This window comes from Hyalella azteca, unplaced genomic scaffold, assembly GCF_000764305.2.
Source record: "Hyalella azteca isolate HAZT.00-mixed unplaced genomic scaffold, Hazt_2.0.2 contig12663, whole genome shotgun sequence".
NCBI classification, from domain to species: Eukaryota; Metazoa; Arthropoda; class Malacostraca; order Amphipoda; family Hyalellidae; genus Hyalella; species Hyalella azteca.
Window position 1 is genome coordinate 429,666 of NW_025942615.1, and position 21,183 is coordinate 450,848.

Genomic DNA, 21,183 nt, shown 5'->3' on the forward strand with positions numbered 1-21,183 from the left:
CAGTTAGCCATTAGGTGCACGCTCTCACCAAATCCAGTAGTTGGTTACCAGTTAGCATTAGTTTGGTTGATGGATGCAAACAAATTTTCTGAAATTTTGGTAAGTGGGATGAATAATAGGCGAAAATTACTTCATTTCCGAGAAATATTAAACCCGATTAAAATCTAATATCACAATTTTTTTTATGCTGCAGCAAACGGCCTTCAAGTCATCTCACCTGTCAACTCCTTCTTGGACCTGAGACGTAATGTAACCTTCGAATCAATCATGACTGTAATGATCGTACGATATATTTTTCTTTTATATAAACCCTATTTCTGCCATTTTCTCTCCGACACCGGTCAACCGTGACAGTTACTATTACGGTAGTTTATTATCGTTGTTCTAATGTGTTTGAATATCTATCTTTAAAATAAATTAAATAAATACCGGGAATTTGACAATTAAAAAATTATTTTAAAAGTAAATATGAGCCAAATGTCTTTTTGCAGAAATAATGTAATCTTCCTGAATTTTTCTTGGAGCTCAAAAGTCTCTCACTTCGGATTCAGTCTAAGTAGCTTTTCTTCAGGATAAATTGTATTAGAAATAAAGTCCGTGAAACAAGAAGTTGTTTCAAAATTTTACTCATATATTGCAAAGACATATATTTGGTATATGTTGAGCGCATTTCGACTGCATATATAGCTCTTTGGATAAAATTCTGTCTGTATCGCATTTGGTTAGCAACAGTAAAATTCAAACGTACAATTCAAAATAGAGTCCTATCAGTGAAGTAGATCAGTTGACCTGAAAATATTCCCATTTTCTGGCTACTACTTACTGGCTACTTGGAATTTATCATGGAGAAATAATGCACCACTCAGAGGAATAAAAGCTGAAAGTAAGGTGCGGGTTCATGTCCAAAAATAAAGTAAGGCAATCAAATTGAGTTGTCTGCATGGGCCTTAAATTTGCACTGGCTGGCCTACGAAGAATAGTTTGAATTTAGGTGTGAAACTTCTGCACGACGAGCAGCATAACATTGTACACAAACGCTGTGCATTATACTGCTTCATTCTCATACAGCTGCTCTGCTTTAGTAATAAATTCTATATTTATTTTTTCATTGAGCACTTTGGGTGACCTTCCAGAGCTCGATGAAGCGTTCCTGACCGCAAGGTTAGGTCACGGACACGAGGTCGCGGGAGGATCGTCGCAGATATGGAGACATCGCTTGCCTTCTCTGCAATAAATGAACTTTGTTGTTACAGTGACTCGAGACGTAAAACTCGAAGAATCTGCATCTAAAGTCTAGAGGTTGTCACGCTGCTAAAGGGTTAGAGCCACGACACATAACCCATGTTAATAAATTCTAGAGAAACAAGATAAAAAGTAGCAAAATGACTAAATTAATGTTAATATAACTAAAAACAATCTCCCAGTTGCCGTCTTTGAAATACAGATTCCCACCCGTCAGGTTCGCCACGCGTGGTGCCCGCGTCGTCGGTCCTGATGGCCTCCTCGTGCAGCAACGCCAGCAGCCGCCGCTCCTCGTTCTCGCTCAGCGCTGGTCTAACCAAGTGAATGTTGCTGTACCTATGATGAGATTTAATGGAATATAGAATATGTGAACAGAGACAATGATGTCAAATCAACTGAAATACATATGATTTCCGTACTGAAATGCATATGATGGTTATTTGGCGATACTTGTTCTAGCCGTACATTTTTTTCTAATAAGTGAACGATCCTACAGAAATGACGATCTGTGATCGTCTCTTTACAATGAATTAAAGTTGCCTTATGAAGTGAAGGAGTAATTAATTTGCGCTGAAAGAATAACAAGAAAGTCAATTGAATATGAATTTATTATAAATATCAGGTCCACATCAGAAAAGATATACTTCTACCTCTTGCTGCGAGGCGCATAAGCTAGCACAGTTTGGGCCACCGCCTCCCAGCTCCCAGCCGGCGGTCGTAGCACCACCAGCCAAGGAGGAGGTGTGTTTGGTAGTGGTACTGCAGCCACGGTAGTGCCGATCACAGGTGTATAAATGACTGTTGGGAAAGTTATATTGTTATCTTGCCAATTACAATCTTGGGTCTTGTTATATTCGACATGTGATGGCCATAATACGCCATTCGAACCGTCCCCGCAATCATGTGCGTATGAGAATGAGGAGAAATAGCAGCAAGAAGCGCCCGCGGAATGACAATGTAATTGGTAATGCATTCATGTCAATGGGGTCAGTTTAATAAATTGCGCACGTTCCGGCGCTAATATTATGATCTTAGTCGCATTTTCTCTGGACTGATTTTCGGGTTTTCATTGCCAGGTGGCAATGTGCTAATATAGCTTTTTGTCTGGGTACGAGTCTGGCCGCATGTCTGAACGCTACTCTGAATTCGCTTTAGTGTATGTGCTACTGTGAGAGTTAGTAGGAAGCAATGTTCGATTCCTAATCGTGTCTCAGTTCCTGAATGCTAGTGTGCGAGCACGTGTGAAAACCAATCACTGGTCTGGGTCTTGGCTGTTAATCTCAGTGCTATAGTAATATTATGAATGAATTAAAATGTGAGCTAAAGTGTGAATACAATGTAGAAAAATGAGACTTACAGGTATTGTTAATGGGCAAATGTGTGAAAACAAACTACTGTTCAAGGTAAATTAAGGCGTGGATACAGTAGGTTGACCGATTTTCTACGCATTTAATATGGCAGCTCTAAATAAACCAGTGAGGTGTTTCCACACAAGCGACAAGGTATAAGCTAGTTCATAATCATGATTATTTTACTACAAGCACATTTGTGCTTCTATTGATCATGAGGACAACCATTTTTAGTGCAAATAAAAATATCTGAGACTAATTTGTTCACGCAACAGTAATTAAAAGTTTTTACTCCTGTCAAACTTTATATGGTATTTTTATATCCATTGCCTTCAAGTGTCTGAACTTCATGAATAAAACTCTGTCTACAATTCTTCAAAGAACCTATTTGCGAAATATTTCTTTTCAACATTCTATTCAATGAGTGAGTATATTATTATGGAAAATATTGATTCTGAATCTCGTCCTTAAACCGATTTTTCAGTACTTACATTCAGATGTTAATAATCATGAGTAAAAGTCAATCAAAACAGCCATAAGGGGTATGAGCCATCAAGCCACTCACTCATCAAGCCTCTTGCCACCAGTACAACGGCTAAGTCTTCTTTCCATAACGAGCAGATTCCTTCGTGACATTTTCAGCAGCCAAATAATGCTCTAACAGCCTGCACAATCGTTTCTCTCGCATCCTACTTTTATGCTCAAATGGCTGCTGTCGTAACTTTACATCAATGAACTGTGAGATCATCGAGCGACTAAAATAAGCTTCTACTTAAAAAATCTGTAATACTAAATTCCTTTGTTTAATTTTTGGAGTATTTCACTAAATATTTAAAGAAATATTTATTGTTTTGTGAGTACATAAATCTCACTGAGTTTCATGTTGCATTAGGTTTAGCGTCTGCGAAAAATCAGCAAAATAGCCTGTGAAAAAATAATTAGGTGATATAATATTGTTCCCAGAAAAACGCCTATTTAAAATCAACGCGATGCAAAACTTACACAGAACAACACTCGTGTAAGTAACAACACTCGTGATTTGTTGATATTGTTGATTTCAACCAATTAATTTTTTTAACAAAATGTTAGTTTAATTTTGAAATAAAATGAAAATAAACTAACAAAGAGCATCATATTTGCCCAGCAGTGGACTGAGGTCCAGCGGAGCCTCCAGCCTGATACGCAGACGCGCTGAGGTCGCGGCTGCTGCCAGCGAGGCGACGCCTGCAGCCGATTTTATGCTCCCGACAAAACTTGTTATTTTTGACCTGCACAAATTTATTATATTTGTATCGCTGCAACCAGAATGAAGGATAATATTTAGACTTTCAGCATATAAATCTGTTGACGAACATAAACATTATCAAACTGTTGAGAGACATATCGCAGCATCAAAATATTTTTCGCATGGCGTTTCAGGCAGCGAACTCCACTGAAAAAGAAGACTCAAATACTAAACTGGACATTAATTTGTCGAGTCTTTCATAAAATTATGAATCTAGAGCGCACATGAGCTCGTTAATTAATGTAAACTATTGAAAACAAAGGTGAAAAAACTATTGGCTGAATGCGACATCTGGTACCAGTTAATGGCTGTATATGAATAAAGCTCACAGATTTCAAGAACAATATATGGTATTTTCCGAGAATAACAGAATTAAATTTTGCATAGATTCCACTTCCCGTAAGTGGTCGTTCGGTTTTTGTTTGCCGGTCACTGAGTCCCTATACAATATTAATCTTAAAGAGAATAGAAGCAAAAAAGTTAATGTACCACAGGGGATTCTCAGTTATGAGCTGTATAATCAGTGTCAAAAATATAATAACTATCAATAAACGCTTTTTGGAGCAATGTAAATTCGATGTAAATACAAATTCGATTCTATGTAATAAAGGGAAGTTTAGCTAGGATTAGAGCATGATACACGTTATCTGAAAAAGAACAAAATTAAATATTGAAAACTGGAGCGCGCTCTGTTTCTATCAGTATCCCTAACAAAATTCGTGGACCGCCTAAAAAGCTTCGGCCGAATAGTCGCTACACCATGCGCAAAGTTATCCTGTGTCTGCATGGCCACCCGATCAAAATTAGTTTCTGGTCAGAATATCCTTTCTGACTTTATAGTCGCCTGATAATCCCGATGCTATAACTACGTGATACTATGTCGCGCTAATATATCGATAGGACCGTATAAGAACCCAACTCAGACCTATAATCCCGCCACCGTGGTTATTGGTACCTGAAATCATTTAAAACGATTCTACTGAATGCATAGGTATTTTTCTAATTGTGTCTTTCTTGTTGCGAAGGGAAGATTCCTTATAATTGTACCTATTCACAGAAAATATTTTGAAAGACCATTCCTTCGAAGTTGTCCTCCTCATTTCATTAATTGCTCATATACTAAAATTAGAATGCTCTATTCATTCCAAAATTGAAAAAATTACAGTTATCATCAATGATGGCTAATTTCGTGAAAATTCCAGCCTCATAAACCACTTTGTGATGTGCAGTAAGAGATGTAGGAATTAAATGAAGATGCAGGCTTTCCTACCTGCTGCCCAGCAGAGACTCGAGCAAGTCATCACAAGGCTGAAACCCAGGACTCATGAGTGGGAGACGAAGCCTCAATTCACCGTGGTGGTACCGCACCACCTCTTGCCACCCGGGTGCTCTCAGAGCTTCTAGTGATGCCTTTACCATCACGGTGGTGTCTTGGGCGTGAGGTAGCATCAGTGCAACCGCATCCAAGTCTCGGCCTGTAGGAGAAACACAATTTTTAAAAATCTCTGTTGTATTACCTTTAAATTGAGGTTGCAGTACAATAGCTTGCTTTGGCATAAACATGCACATAAGTCATGTCTTGATCTAGTAGCATTGCTAACTTGAACCACAACCATGAGAAAAGGAGCAGAAGGTGCATGAATCTAGTATAATGAATTTGATGAAATGAATTCATTGGCATACGTCCATCTCGAAAGATGGTGGCTGCGTTACGTCTGTCACCGCACAACACGCTGTTAACAGCGTCTTGAGTAGCTCGCCAGGCCGATTAGGGCATGGCAGTACCGACCGCAGTTGGCGCAGATGAAATCCGATGTTGCGACGTTGTTCTGTGCCCGCTGTCTAGCTTTCCGGAGACGACGCTTGACTTCACTCTTCAAGCCTCTGACTGCGCAGCTCTTCGCCCCTCTCGTTTTTATAGGTGCAACCCGCATCAACCCACCTCTCGTTTTTTATAGTTACAACCCGCATTGCACGACTTTACCACCACCAGGTTAGAGTAAATAGCAATCAAGGTGCAATGGATTATATGGACCAAAAAAAGTAGCCTGAAATTACGGTACGGACAAGGTAATATATGTATGAAATTAGAGTATGAAGATCGAATGGTGAACGCTTGACTGCTAGCTTCCAACTAGCGAATTATTACGGGAACGGAATCTTAAATCTGCCTCTTTTCAGCTACATGTACATTTTTAAGTTTACTACAAGGTCAATACGGACAAGAGTCTTACTGCTCGTTATAGTAAATTGCTTGTCTTCCATCTTGGTAGTCTCCGCGGCTTGGAAGGCGAACTTTGTCTCGCCAGGGCGACATAACAGTGCCTCCCGCCAGTCCCGTGCTGAGGCGCCGGCTTCCTGCATTGCGTCCAGCACTTCCGTCCACTGAGACTCAGAGTTCCCAATGTTAGTAGACTGTAGCTGCGCGAGGACTTTGCTCACGCCATTCGCTGTCCTGCAATAATTACTGACTACAGCCCACGCCTCTAGGCCAAGCTGAACATTCAATCTGGTGCAGACATTATTTATCAGCAGTAACTAAAATTCTTCACACAATATACTGTAAAGATATGACCTCTAATTCCTCAACGATTAACTTCACCGCAAAGCTGGAGGGGGAAAGTTTAATAGCCGTACTAAAAAGGAACCCAACTGCCTCCAGGGAGGAGCTCTGGCAATTGTACCCCATCATCTGGCCTTTAAACAGGAGGCAGGTCAGCCTCATGAAAACACTTACCTACTTTAGACAATACTGCCATCTAGCTGCGGTTTCACTCGAGCCTTGTAATAAAAATCATGCATAACCCATAACACGTAACTAATTCAATTGTCGTTGTTGCGGGGCCAATAGTATTGGAAGGGGTGGAAGAGAACAAAAGGTGGCGCAGAGTGGCCAGAAAGGGGAAGCGTAAATGGAAAGAACAGTAGGAGATGAGAAAGGCGCATTGGGCATGATTGGGTTGGATGTAGGTCAGTGGGATTTATAGTTTAGTCCGTGCAACCTACAGGATGTGGTTAGGTGAGTGGGATTTTTAGTTTTGTCCGTGCAGCCTACAGGATGTGGTTAGGTGAGTTGGATTTTTAGTTTAGTCCGTGCAGCCTACAAGATGTGGTTAGGTGAGTGGGATTTTTAGTTTAGTCCATGCAGCTTTACAGGATGTGGTTAGGTGAGTAGGATTTTTAGTATAGTCCGTGCAGCCTACAATATGTGGTTAGGTGAGTGGGATTTTTAGTTTAGCCCGTGCAGCTTTACAGGATGTGGTTAGGTGAGTAGGATTTTTAGTTTATTCCGTGCACCCTAAAGGATGTGGTTGTACCACAAGCTTTACTGGATCCCCTAGTAAGGGCCCATGACACTCACCCAGTCCCGTTAGCGCAGTCGTCCGTTATGTGGAGCGTCACGACGTCACAGTTGAGCAACGGGTGGCTGACGTTGCGAGAGTTATAGCATCACATCGAAATGGAATCTCAAAAATGTACAGATAAGAGAGTATATAATTTAGGAAACAAATCTAGGAAACAAGTATCATTTAGGAAACAAAGAATGCAAAAATTATAAAAAAAAAGAATTGAACTCTTATAAAATATTTATTTTCGGTTCACGAAATACTAGTGATTTTATTTGCTGTCGTTTTGAATGACTCTAAAGCCAAATTTGTCTGCAATTGAATTCACTAAATACTAATTTACTAACTAGTGATGGATCCTGTATAAGGTACTGTTTCCTTGGTTAATTTAAACGACGAAGGTTTAACAGATCAAGAAATCGGCTTTATCCGATAAAATAAATGAATAAATTTGAATTTCATCACAAAGGATGGACCGATTTGAGGCGACGAGGACCGCGTGGCGTATTCTTTGAGACGGTGAGCGAGAACCGTCGCAAATCTGAAGAATTCCTTTTCCCATAGCCACTATACAGAAACACATTATATTTTTTTGAGATGAGTAGAAACAATTTATTAACTGTGCATCAACAAATTTGCCAATATTAGTTATCGGTTTACGTTTTTGTCCCTAGAAACCGATAACTTATTTAACTTTTGTCCCGTTTTTTGTCCTGACTCACGTGTTTTTTGTGACCCGCGTTTGGCCGTCAACGCTGGTCCTGATGCCATCACTGTGAAGTTGCTCCAACAGTAGCCTCACCTCGTCTTTCTTCAAACCACATAGCGGCAGTGAGATGTCGTCCAGTCTGAGTACGGACTATTAAATGAGCTCGAAGGAATTTGGCCGAATAGTAAAATTAATTATAATTTGCCAATCAGTGCCCTCGGCCAGATCATCAAAGAAAGCAGTCCCCATCTGAACGCAAAATCTTTAATGAAGAATTCAACGGAATGGATTTTTTCATTACATCTAAGCTTGCAGAAGACCAGTAAATAACCTTTTGGTGTGGGGTATTATAGTACGGATGGCGCGGACGATAGCCTCGCAGCTACCGGGCTTGACACCGCGCACCCACAACCACGGCGGTGGGAGAGCTGGCAGACGCACCCCGGCCGCGACGACCTCTTTGGTCCCGATCACAGCGCGGTGCTCCTCCTGTAGAGGCGCCAGTAGAGATGGCTGAGGCACGGCAGCCCAAGCAGCATCCAGCGGCCAAATGTTCACAACTGCCGGAGCGTAAATATTCGATTTTTATCCATGAACTCAGTTTGAATATAGTATTATTAGATGCCTTACCTACGATAACTATCTGCTGTTACCTAAAAACGTCATGTAACTATTATAAATAAGTGTCCTTATTTATAATAGTAATAATGTAGAGTTGTGGACGTCTTTGCCAGGATAACGGTGATCCGTCGCCGACCGGCAGGCCGGCCGCCATCGGAGCCCGCGAGGGGAAACATAGAACAAAGCAACTGCGCACCTCCCCTCATTTAGGGAAGTGACGCCAAATGCTAGCTCCTTAGTAGGGCAGGGGCGTATGGTCTATATGGTGCTCAAAAACGCGCGCACTTGTCACTTCAAGGTCTTATTTTGGTGGCGACTGTCTCGGTGTCGCAACCAAATGAGACCCCTTGCGATGAGTAGGAACTCTGCCGCTCGACGGTTCATTAGAAGGAATCTGCAGAGCCATCTAATTCCTGAAACTGTGATATGTCACATTTCTGAAGGTCTCACTTCCTTTGTTAGAGCTGGCAGTCTGGTACAGAATTACGCACAATCCTAAAGAGTACAGAATAATGTTCTCCTAGCCTCTCGTGCCAAATGATTGCAGTCCAAAGTGCGTCAGCCACTGCCAGTCTGTCAGTAGACCAGCTACTGTATTCTGCTGAATCTTGACCCGATTATTGCTGAATTGCCGCTCCGCACTCCCCTTGAACGCCGCCCAAAGCTATAGTGGCAGTGTTCTAGAATGGGGTGCAGGAGGACCCTGAAGAGTGTTTTCATCTATCCCCCTTTTCTGGTTCGAGATACCTGCACGAACTAGTTACTTCCACTCAATTTCCACTCTGATGTCTTATCCAATCAAGTCGTAATGCCGCTTTATAGCTACTTACTATTACCTAGGGGATTTCACTTACTCAGACGCGCATATTTTCCTTGTAGAGCGTTCAAGTTTAGCGGGCCGGGGACGGAGATGTGCAGTTGGGTTTTAGACGTGCAAGCAGAAGCCACAGCGTCTACCCCAGACGCACTGCAGATACAAGACCACAACTCCGTGAGCTGACACCTGCACGTGACAAAATTAGTTTGGTTACTTGCCAAGAGCACTGACAGCACTTAAATAGATGCCAAAACAATTTTGATCAAAAATGGGAACGCTGTGCAGCATGTTTTGACTGTATTAAAAGTTTTTGTCGGTGAGGGGAGTTAAGTTTCTGCCTAAGATCAACATGGCTTTTTGACACGAAAATAAACGGATTCTTGACATCTGCAAGTTCCGTTAACAGGCATATCTTGGACCAAAATGTATTTCATAAACATCATGAGAGTGAAACTAAATGCTCTCAATTGCTTGTTCTCACATAATTATATTAGGGCCTAGCACGAAGGCCGTTGCTCATGACAAGACAATAGAAGTTGCGAACTTAGGATAAAATGCCATGTAACTTTGGCTACCATCATGTGTTTGACATTCTAGATTCATGCATGAACGAAAACTCCAAAGCTAGTAACATTCAATTCCGTGATTATAGTAAAAACAAACAACAGAGTGCACAAATTAGTTTCAATACTGGATGTTTTTTTTGCTTTTTGATTGCAATAATGCAATTTGTTAGCCTTAATTTATATCTAGTCAGTTTTGTTTGTATTCCTTTTCGCCCCGTTGCACTAAAAAAATCTTTCGCATCGGTCTAAATGAGTTAATTTGACAAATCACATCTGCAATTCAAATTAAATTTTACTGCAATTTTTTCAATACTGAACAGTATAGCTGGAGACTACTAAGGTAGACCGAATTATTCAATAGAGAAAATCAAATTTAACTATAATACGTCACAAGTGAACGCGACAGAGGTAAACAATAAATAAGCTGTTAGTCATTTTGCTTGAAAATGAATTTCATCTAATCTACTTCAAATTTTGCATAGTTATGCATTTGCTGGAGAACGGCAATCGCGTAATATTTAAATATATCCTCTTTTCATGTGTTTTCAAAATTTTCGAAGTGCTGTGGGTTGAAAGCGATAGTAAAAGGGAAGTTGCAATGTTGAAATCAAATTCAGATAGTTATGAAGTTACAACGTATTCTTAGAACCTGGATCTGCATTTTATTTTTCACATATACGTAACAGTGATTAGGCCTTCTCATATCCATTCGCTACCTGATTCAATGCAACTTTGAACAATATCCTTTATTCGAAATTTTAGTCAACACATTTTAACTTAATGATTGGGCTTATTCTTATACCAGATTTGGCTGGCGATGTTGTTTATTCCTAACGTTTAAATGGCGGAAACCCGAAATATTGAATTAAAAATAACAAGATATGCGTTAATGGAGCATCCCTGCGAATTTCTGGGCTGCGATCAAGAGTATATCTGAAGCAAATACAGACAGAGACGACCTTCGAAACATGCTACATCTGCTTCTGGTCAGCATTACACGTCCAGGTCACCTAAACAGAAGCTTGTCAGTCCAGTCGCTTTGAATGCAATTATGTCATTTACGTTGTCAAAAATCAGTTAATTTTTCTCTTTGTACAACGTATTTTTTAGTCTAAAATTTAATATTATTGCGTCGAATGCGTAACAGATATCTACTAGTTCAACCATGTAGAGCGTTGATTCAGTTGAATAAGTTTTTTTAACGGACTGATGCTTTTGGGGCTTGAAAATAATCTTCTTTGATGCCCTAGATTAATTAAGCTCCCTGACGGGGGACTTATTCTTATCGTCACTGACCCTGAGCCTCTAAGGCACTCGAGTACATCGTCACAAGGGGCGTGGCTCATCGGTCCGTCAGGTTCCAAGTCTAACTTCAGCTGATGCTGATGATGACGTGTCAAATTAGACCAGCTGTAGCTCACTGAACGCAACACGGCAGGTCGCATGCGTACGTAGATCAGTTGAGGTTGCTCGTGAGGCAGCAATAGCGCCACTGCCGACACATCGCGAACTGGAGAAGAGATTCCGAAAGTATTAAATTTTTAGTGTCAGACGAAATTTCAGCGTTGGATGTACGAAAACAGTGAAATTGTTTAAACTGGAGCTGGATATATGATGAATACTATAATGCTTTTACGTTTGAGCAATTTCTCAATATTTTGTGTGGTGAAGGCGCAAGTCAAAATGATACAAACGTAATTAAGCTTACATAATTGGCAAGTTCATTGAAAATTATATATATATGAGAGCGTTAATTCGCCAGCTAACGCTCGTTATGGTTTCTACTTTATCACAACTGGTACGACTTGCAATAGAAATTGTAGAAATGTGGTCCTGATGTTACTAAATATATATCAGAGAAAGTTAACATCGCTACGACCGCTACGTTCACTTTATTTGTCGGAATGAGTGACCTTCGCGTTCTATTGATTTGTCGGCATGAGCGGCTTCCACGCTTATTTAATTCATCTACATGCGTAGGCTTCACATACAGTATACTTTATTTGTCGGCATGGGTGGCGTTCACATTCACTTTACTTGTCGGCACTAGTGGCCTGCACGTTTACTAGATTTGTCGGCATGCATAGCCTTCCTGCGCACTTGATTTGAGAAGCATTCATAATTCCGTCACGCCCACCGGGATCGCAGGCATATAAATTTTTCCTGTGAGAATATTTAAAACATAAATTGTACGAGAGAAAACTTAAAAACCTACAAGATTCGCAGGACTCAATGAAGACATTAGTTAAACCGAATGAACTTTGCAACAACGAAAGATTCATCTTGTAAACAATACAATAAGTTATACTTTTGACCACATTCAATAATTTAAATTAAGCACTCTGTACATGATCACGAGTATTTTAATAGACAGAGAAGGAGGATGAAGAAGATGACGATCTGGATTCTTGAATGGCCTAGAACTTTCTTCTTCAGGCGTCAGTAGCGCAGAAAACACTTCTCAGTCCTGGCAATCACGCAACTCAAGTGATGTCATGAAGAAGTATATCATAATAAGTGATGTCATGAAGAAGTATATCATAAATATGACCCACCGGTATGCACGCTCCACTCTTTAGTCTCTTTGATTGTGATCTTGGCCGCGTGCTTCGCCAACTCGATGACATCGGGGCTCCTGAGCAGCACGTTCTGCCAGTCTATGCCACTGACGACGCCGGCGGCTGTAAGGGCGTCCCTCAGTTCGGGCCATCGCGCCCGGAACTTTGGTGGGCTGCTGCTGCTCAGTTCTTGAATTACGTACTGCATGACTTCCTGCAAGCTGAGACATTATTTTAAATGAGAGTAATTGAGGGAGAAAACTTGCAAGAAGAGATAAACAAAATAGTGTAGCAAGAAAAATAACTCGTAATTGAACCGGTTGGAACGGAACCTTAGAGCCGTCGCAATACTATGGTACACTGAAACAAATCGGTGCGTTAGTTTCAGACACCTCACCTGGCTAACACGCTCAATGTAGTTAAACGAATAATTCCGAAACGTTCGTTCGCCGTTTTCACAATAGTTCGTACGCCGTTTTCTCTATTTTTCGCTCAGCCAGAGACTACCACTGCAGCTAGACGGATGACGTCATGGCAGGACCAATAAGGAAGACCGAAAATTTACATGCAAGTTCGAATTTACTAGTTAACAAAAATTGATAATAGCTTAAATCAACTTTATAATAGTGATAATATAAATAATGGAAGATATCATGCAATAGTGATTAAACACACATACGACATTCACATGCTTTATAGTTTTCATCGTTGGTGTTTTATTGCCTCGAATACAGAGGCGGTTTTGTTGTCATATTGGTTATGAAACATACCGCAATTCGATCACAGTCTGTGTTACTGGTGAGCCAAGTAAAAGATCATCGACAAATATTTAAAATTTATTCATTATTTCTAATAATGTATATAAAAAGTGTGCCAAAAGATTAACCTGGAGCTTATCATAGACTTGATTTTAGCAAATGAGTTACATAACAATTCTACTTATCCCAAATAAAGTCAAGTATTAATTGGCGGTGCGAGGAAAGCTTAAACGCCAACACCTCGTACAACGTCGATCAGTTTTTCATGCTACCAGTAATGCAAACCTACGATAGCACGCGACCTGCAATGTGTGATGGTAGATGATGGTGATTTTAAACTTTCCACGAGTTTAATTGTCCCTTCTCTGAAGAATAACAGAAATAAATGATATCTACAAAATGTAGGCACATGAGTGCCTTTTCGGTCATGATGTAGAAAGTTAGGTTAAAAGGTTTATTTTAGTTTACAACGCATGCGTGCTGCTATGGTCAAGTGGACTAAGGCGTCGCGCGGTCTGCTGCAGCTGCAGCGAGCCCGGGTTCGAATCCTGCTACGGTCGGCTGTGGTTCTTCCAACGGAGAGTTGATGGTAAGAGAATTAATATGCAAATACTATGTCTAATAATGCTGCTAATTGGAATAATATGTTCATATAATGTAACTGTCACGATAAAACATGAAACAGAACTAATTCCGGTCATATCTCAACATGAAGGGACACGTTCAGAAAGCTGCGTTGTGAAAAGCCATGTACAGGAATTTCAATAAATATTTATTTTTATACAGCAATAGATGCCATGTATTTTCTTTGGAGTTGTTACCCTGTAATATCACCAAGGGTGCGTTAAAATCCTAGGCTATATATTGCATACGAATTATTACATTTATATTGTTGAGTAATTAATTTGAATGTAAATTTATCTCAATCGGTTACAATTTTAGCATCAGAGACATAGCAATAGTGGACGCGATACTCATAATGTGGTATTCTAATAAAATGATGTACTTCCAGCAGTCTTTCTCTCATCCTATGCGCTATTTTATACATGGTATTTTCCTTCACCATACTGCATATGAAGCATCGGCCGGAGGTAAGTTCACTGAGGCTTTCTCTATTTACGCGCTAAAAGTAGCTTTTAATTACGCACCCCGGCTGGCTTAAGGGGCGCTTTAGTCGCCTTTGGCAACTCGTTTTGGGACAAGCCGGGATAGTCACTTTGGTGCGTAGTTTCTACACACCGATTTGTTTCAGTGTATTATTTGACATCTTTCGCAGAAATATAAAACACCTTTTTGAACAATATTCGACAGTCTGTCCCAACACATAATATTCTAGATTATACTTTGCTTTCAAACGCACATACAGCCCGACGCAAAAGGTTAGCCCCACCCCTTTAAAACATCCTAACACATCGAATTTTGCGAGTTTTATTGTGCAAATGGTGGCAAACGAATCGTCTTGGTCACAGTAATCAAAATACAATAGACTGTAGTGAAAATGTAATTAGTAACGGAGAAAATGAAAAACACATGTTTTTGCACCGACGCAAAAGGTTAGCCCCACTTTGTACATTTTGACATTTTAGGCTAAACAAAACATACGTCAGCTGCAAAACTAAAAATTATTTACCAATATGTTCCCCGTTGCCTTTGTAGACATCCAAGCACCGCTTTTTCATGCCCTGAGACAATCTACGGAGGAAGTTGAGGTCCAGATTGGACCAGGCGGCTTGAATGGCCAACTCGAGTTCTTCCTTCGTGTCATACTGCTTCCTGCAGGCGTAGACGATCCCAGCCATGTACCCCCAGACGTTCTCAATGGGATTCAGATCGGGGGACTTGGCTGGCCAGTCCATAACCCGGATTTTGGCACGCTTGAAGAAGGCCTTGGTCGTGCGCGCCGTATAGATTGAGGCATTATCTTGTTGGAAGATGGCGCCGCGGCGGATTTGGTGGCGGATGACGGGTAGTAGATGGTCCTCGAGCGTTTGGACATATAGTCGTCCGCGCACTGGTTGCCTTCGAGGAAGACGAGCTCGCTCGTCCCGTTTGCATGAAAGGCCCCCCACACCATTACACTGCCCCCGCCATTTTGGAAACTGCAAAGTGGGGCTAACCTTTTGCGTCGGTGCAAAAACACGGACTGCTTGATTTTTCCGCCAGTAATTAACTTTTTCATCAAATTTCACCTGCTATAGATTACTGAGACCAAGACGATTCGTTTGCCACCATTTGCACGTTAAAACTGGCAAAACTCGATGTGTTATGATGTTTTAATGGGGTGGGGCTAACCTTTTGCGTCGGGCTGTATGTAACTCATGATGAGAAGCGTTTTAGCGTTAATTGAGTTGAGTAGTGGATGCAAACAAATTGCTTCTACACTCCGGTCGCGTTAATTATATTTATATCCATTAAAGTTAACATAGAATGTAATGAAAAGAAAAAATTATTGAATGAGCTACATTATATATCAATCAACAGTTTAATTGTTTGTTGTTGTCTTATGCTTGACTGTCGAAGTTGTACAATGTAGACCTACCTTGCATTCGTAGCCGTCGATCCTATTAGTATATCAAGTGGTTCATTGGGCTCCAGCATTTGCCTGGCAACGTAGTGAGCAGCAAATTTCTCCTGCAGTGATTTATGCTTGAATGAGTAAGTAGTCTTGACGGATCGTGAAAGAGGTCTGTTCATTCTAAACATTGTGGAGAGAACCACTCCTGAGTCAACTTCCTTCTCGGCACCGTAGGTCTTAGTCCCATCGTGACACAGACGCTCGAAACCCATGAATTCACTCCTAGTGAAGGTAATCATGTCACGGTTTAGAAATTCCAGTGCCAACTTCCCGATGGCCATGAAGAGATCATCAATTAGAACTGCTCTGTTAGTGACAACTGTTTCTAGTAACTTTGAATCCAGAAGAGTTCTGTATAGCTCGAAAGTATCTTTTGCCACGTCATTTTCATTTTTCCATTTGCTCACCTTGTCAGGCGTCTCTGAAGCTATGTCGTAGAAATGCAGTAACATCATTGGTTCTGAGAAGAGTTTCCTGAGTTGCGAGTCAAGTTTTGTAAAAAGTTTACGTATGACTTTTGCGGAAGCTTTGTCACCGACTAGACTTTCTGCATACGTATCGATGAACTTCAACTGACTTGACAAGTCTGAGAGAGGCGCAATCTTGTACTCAGAAAACGTGCCGTTCTTTCCAACGATTAGTTGCTTGAGATCATCGACAGCCATCGGTCGAGTCGTGATAAGGACACTAGAATCAGAGTGCCATATTTTCTGAAACAATTCATTAAGGACTATACTTGATTTCTTGTTTCGCTCATCGAATCCATCGACCAAAATTAGCATCGGGAGAGCAAGAAGTATTTGCAAAACATTGGTTTCTCCGAGTTCCGTGCACACGTCGCCAAAATGTTCTCTAACGACTGTAAGCAATGTCTTCTTAGTTCTGTCCCTGCACTCGATGTAAAGAAGTAACTTGTAACGTTGTAGATATTTGGGGACGTCAGATTGCAATCCAGTGAACTGCAGGATTATATTCTTAATCAATGTCGTCTTGCCAGCCCCTGCAACTCCAGTAAGCAGCAAGAATAGCTCGCTACTGGCGAACATGTTTTGATATGGTAGAAGGCTATCATCATTCCCTTGTTGCGTCACATCAGGTGAATAGAACACAGCTGGCCTATAAACATGGCCAGACGTGAATAGGAGCTCTTCTTGAATGAAATTTTTGAACCGTAACTCGGCAATTCTTCGGCCTTCCGTCACAACGTATCCCATGTTGAACGACTGCATTTTACAATCAACAGCGTTTATGTTGCTTATACGGAGTTTCAGCTCCTGTTCCATGGCATTGCTTTCACTCGGAGAAAAGTCGTAAAACTTTCCAGCTTCTTCGATTAGCTCGAACATTTTGTCTGTCATTGCTTTAAATGCATCTGCATCACTCATAGAACTGTCATCATGCATGATATTATTTCTGACGTTTTTTATTGCTTTCAACTTCTCTAGTAGTTGTGTGCTGTCCCTTTTATCATTTTTCACTGTGAAGACAATTTGAAAGAGTGACGACAGAGCAGTCATATCCATTGTATCTACATTTGTGACGGTTGCAAAAGTCTCACTGTAGTTTCGACACAAATTTTTCCACTTTGTGTTACTGATGGGTTTGCCTACAGACCTCTCCAAATAGTCTTTATAACTTTCGGTGTCTTTTTTGTCCTTACACTCAATATCTAAAATTTTGCGTGTATACTCGGGGCAAAGTTGTAAAATTCCTACGATATTATTGTGATATATTTTCATTACCTCGTAACAGGCCGTTAGGTTAGACGTTGGTGCTCCAACTGCCAAGGACGCCATCTTCTGTTAAATCTCTTCCATGAAACGAAAGATTCGGCTTAGTGCCGAATCTTTCACTAATCACTAATCTTTTAATCACACTAAAGTTAAACACTGAAAGCTGTCAATGAAGAACAATGTAATCATATCATCGCACTTGGTGCGTAGTAAGCTATTTTGCTACCGATCCCACGAAATTGCAAATTCGTGTTCAAAACTGTAACTAGCAGATTTTCAATATTTTGCTTCGTCTCATCGCTGGTCTTGGTTGCTGATGTCAAATTTCAAATGTTGTAGGGCAGTAGTTTCTAGGGTACTAAAAGGTACTAGGTACTAAAAATCTAAACATTAGGGGCTAATATGAAATAATGTTTAACACGGTAGCAAATCGCAAAGTCGTCATGCTGGATAAATCAACGGCGAGAAACACTTAAACACACAAATTAACCTCGTTACTCAAATTATTATAACATTAATGTATTGGAGAATCGAAAACACAGAAAATTTTTTTGCTATTTGGAATAGCTAACCCGAGGCAATGAGCACAACCACTGCTATGAATAACACTTCGCGCGCCTGCTCAGCATGAGCAACTGCTGCATAACTCCAATAGCTACGAGCTGGCGGCCAGCACTGGATAGTGACAGTGGACACTACAGTGCCTATATAGTGGAAGACGGGACAGACGAGAGCTACTTCTTTTATAGGTTGGAATTTATAAAATGTAAAACAAATCTCCATATGTAATAAATAGCCGTTAATCAGGAGCGTAATACCGAAAAATTATATCTTCTGATATATAGAAACAAGTTTTTTTTGTTGGTTTCCCTATTCGTATTCCCCGAGAAATTTTTTCATTGCAATCTCGTTGTTTGTAGTAATGGCTTAAAAACAGAAAATCAAACTTCAATAACTGTATGAATGCGAAACAGGAGGTTTATCTACGTCGGGCGTGAATTCGATGACGAGTTTTTCATTAATTGTAACCACGACGTTGTCGTGGTTACACTCCACACAGGGACAGGCATCGCTGCAGGTCAATACACCTCACCGTCAAGCAGCATGTCGGTATAAACACGGTTCGTGTACTGGCCTGGCGCGATCTCGCTAGAAAAAAAATATAACTCAGTACTCACTGCAGTGAGTGACAGAGAGCGCATTTTCTCGTCGACGAAAACGTGAAGTCACGGACGGACAGACAGACAGACAGACGGACGAATATGGCTAGCACAATAGTGCATTTTTTCCATAAATGAGAAAATGCGCTAAAAAGAAGCAAATAAAACTGAGGTGCATGAATGAATCAGCGTAATAGGCCAACACAATGACAAAAATCCTCTTATTGTTCTTGTCTGTAGCGATAGCACTCTGCTAGACACACCTGACGCAGTAGCGGCTGCAACCGGAGTCGGATAAGCACTACCTGCCGTTGCAGGCCTGAAATGCACTGTGAGCCAACCTCTTCTCTGCCCATGCACGTCTCTGTCCCATACACAGAGAGCACTAACTGGAGTAACGGCTATTGCGAAGTCGTCTCAACTTAACCTCGGACTACAGAGACTTGTCCGAGAAATGTTTATTTCTAACTAGCAGCAAAAATATGTCTGTACCAATAACTAATTACCTATATAGTCGGAGAGCTAATTGAATGAATCTACAATCTCCAGTACTACCCAAATGCAAGAAGAAGGGAAATGCAGTCAGTTGAAGCTCCAATATTGATATGAAGCTCATACTACATTGGCTGCCTCAATGTAGTATGAGGTAGGATACATCTATTTATTGAAAGAAATAAGAAAGAGGCCGTAAAAACAGGGTATTGCTAGAAAGAATGCCTAATGAGCGTTGAGCATGAAAAATAAGCGTATAGTATTATGCATTTGGTCAGTAGCACGCAAGTGTGATTTGAAAAGTCATGAAAAGATCCGGTCAAATGACACGAGTTTAGATTCTATGAACAAGGCACGAAATGGAAAAGAATCGGCGACAGGCCACATCAGGCCTACACTTCAGAGCCGACATCACTATGTTATGCTATGTTATGTTATGAATGAGACAAGGCACACATGCACAGGGGCTCATTCAAGCCTTCATCATCTGAAGGCTCATTCAAGCCTTCATCATCTGAAGGCTCATTCAAGCCTTCATCATCACAAGCCCCCACAACCCTTGTGATATGCAAGACTAACGCATATCACACGCAAATGTAGTTTGAATGAGACAAGGCACACATGCACAGGGGCTTGTGTGTTCAATGTGTGTTGTTAGGAAAAGAGGTGCAGTTGGAATTGAGTAGGGTGTAAAATGACAATAGAAAGAAATTAATGAAATTCCAGCATGCTTTTGCCATCAAAAGGGTGTTTCTATATCAATGGGCTAATGTCAATTCGAATTCCAAATGGCGGAAATGGCTCCTCAGTTTTTGTGTCTTCGAGGGTCTTTGTACGTTTGGCAACTGGCGAGTCCATAAATTTTCCAGAAATTGTCTTGACTTTGTTATGAAAATAGTTTTCTTAATCATCAATGGTTGATTAATAAATTTATCCAATCTATTGTTTGTGTAGTTTTCATTTGAACCAATTTGACTATTCATCATTCAATTGTAAACTAAAATACCACTATTGTAAACGCCTCTCTTATATGCGACTCTAGTACTTTGTCATTCTTTCCCCGCTGTGAAGTTTTACAGACTTGAGTCTTATTATTTTTTATTTTTTTAAACAAAGTCTTCTTTCATCAAACATTCCCATTACATATAAAATATATACTCTCTTAAATTGGCAAGAATGCGACCAGGTAAAAGAACCGCCCGATACCGAATAGAGGGCGTGGCCGGGCACAACTTACTTCTAGAACTTGCCCTCGTAGAGTCCCCTTCGTACCACACCGGAATATTTTTGTCCACTAAACAACTCTATTTTCTGCTCGAGTGATGACGAAACTTCTGAATTTAAAAATTTTCATTCTATAACTTTTAAGCCTGAGTCAAGTGTGACAAACGCCTCTTGTCAGGCTCTGAGTTTGCCAATCAATCAAAACTCGATAGAAAAACTTTGATGGTTTGCCATCAGAAATTAGTTACAAGTTTACTCCTCCAGGGAGTCCGCCTTCGATGAAGTCAATGGTTAACGCTAATAATGTGCCAGTGTTTCCTGGTAGAAGTTGGGAAGCTGTTTCTGGCAAGAACTCCCAACTAATATGTGCAAATGCAACAGTTCTCTTTCCGTCAACTAACCTCTTAGAAGAGAGGTCGACCATGCCATGCAATTCATGCGATGGCTCGAGCGTGAATAGATGCAAAGGTAAATCAAATTCTGTGTATGAAGTTAGAGCTGATGAAGTTCTCGACAGTTCAAACTTATCCATTCCCATAAAGAATCGTGGTGCAACCTTGTTAAATAACAATCACCGAAGTGCTGAACATTTAAGAAAATTAAATACGTCAGATGTCTGAGCAGCGCTTTTATCGGGCATTGTTATCTTCTCTTTCCCCAGACGAGTCTTTGCAAGATACTGAGAAACAACATGGACGAAAAAATGCCGTCAATATCACATACTGTGACAGCTTTGGTCAGACATGT

General features: G+C 40.6%; 1 protein-coding gene across 1 annotated transcript; it reads right to left on the minus strand.

The window, feature by feature from the left end:
* Positions 1 to 565: 565 nt before the first annotated feature.
* LOC108676923 lies at positions 566 to 18,026 on the minus strand. Its single transcript, XM_018165084.2, has 13 exons — positions 15,792 to 18,026; positions 12,492 to 12,715; positions 11,233 to 11,446; positions 9,408 to 9,556; positions 8,264 to 8,492; positions 7,946 to 8,071; positions 7,238 to 7,303; positions 6,111 to 6,331; positions 5,147 to 5,351; positions 3,714 to 3,859; positions 1,893 to 2,040; positions 1,453 to 1,578; positions 566 to 1,225 (listed from the first exon to the last, which is right to left on the minus strand). Exons 1-13 carry the CDS (start codon positions 17,621 to 17,623, stop codon positions 1,168 to 1,170), a joined length of 3,744 nt encoding a protein of 1,247 aa, XP_018020573.2. The 5' UTR covers positions 17,624 to 18,026; the 3' UTR covers positions 566 to 1,167.
* Between the last annotated feature and the right edge of the window lie 3,157 nt (positions 18,027 to 21,183).

What these genes read in the sequence shown, in the direction of transcription:
- LOC108676923 (XM_018165084.2), bottom strand. Translation starts at nt 17,623, where the DNA reads ATGGCGTCCTTGGCAGTTGGAGCACCAACGTCTAACCTAACGGCCTGT. An exon ending in AGAGTGGAGCGTGCATACCG is followed by an intron (nt 11,447 to 12,491) that starts GTGGGTCATATT and finishes TCTCTTCTCCAG; the next exon opens with TTCGCGATGTGTCGGCAGTG. An exon ending in ACGCGGGTCACAAAAAACAC is followed by an intron (nt 7,304 to 7,945) that starts GTGAGTCAGGAC and finishes TCGCAACGTCAG; the next exon opens with CCACCCGTTGCTCAACTGTG.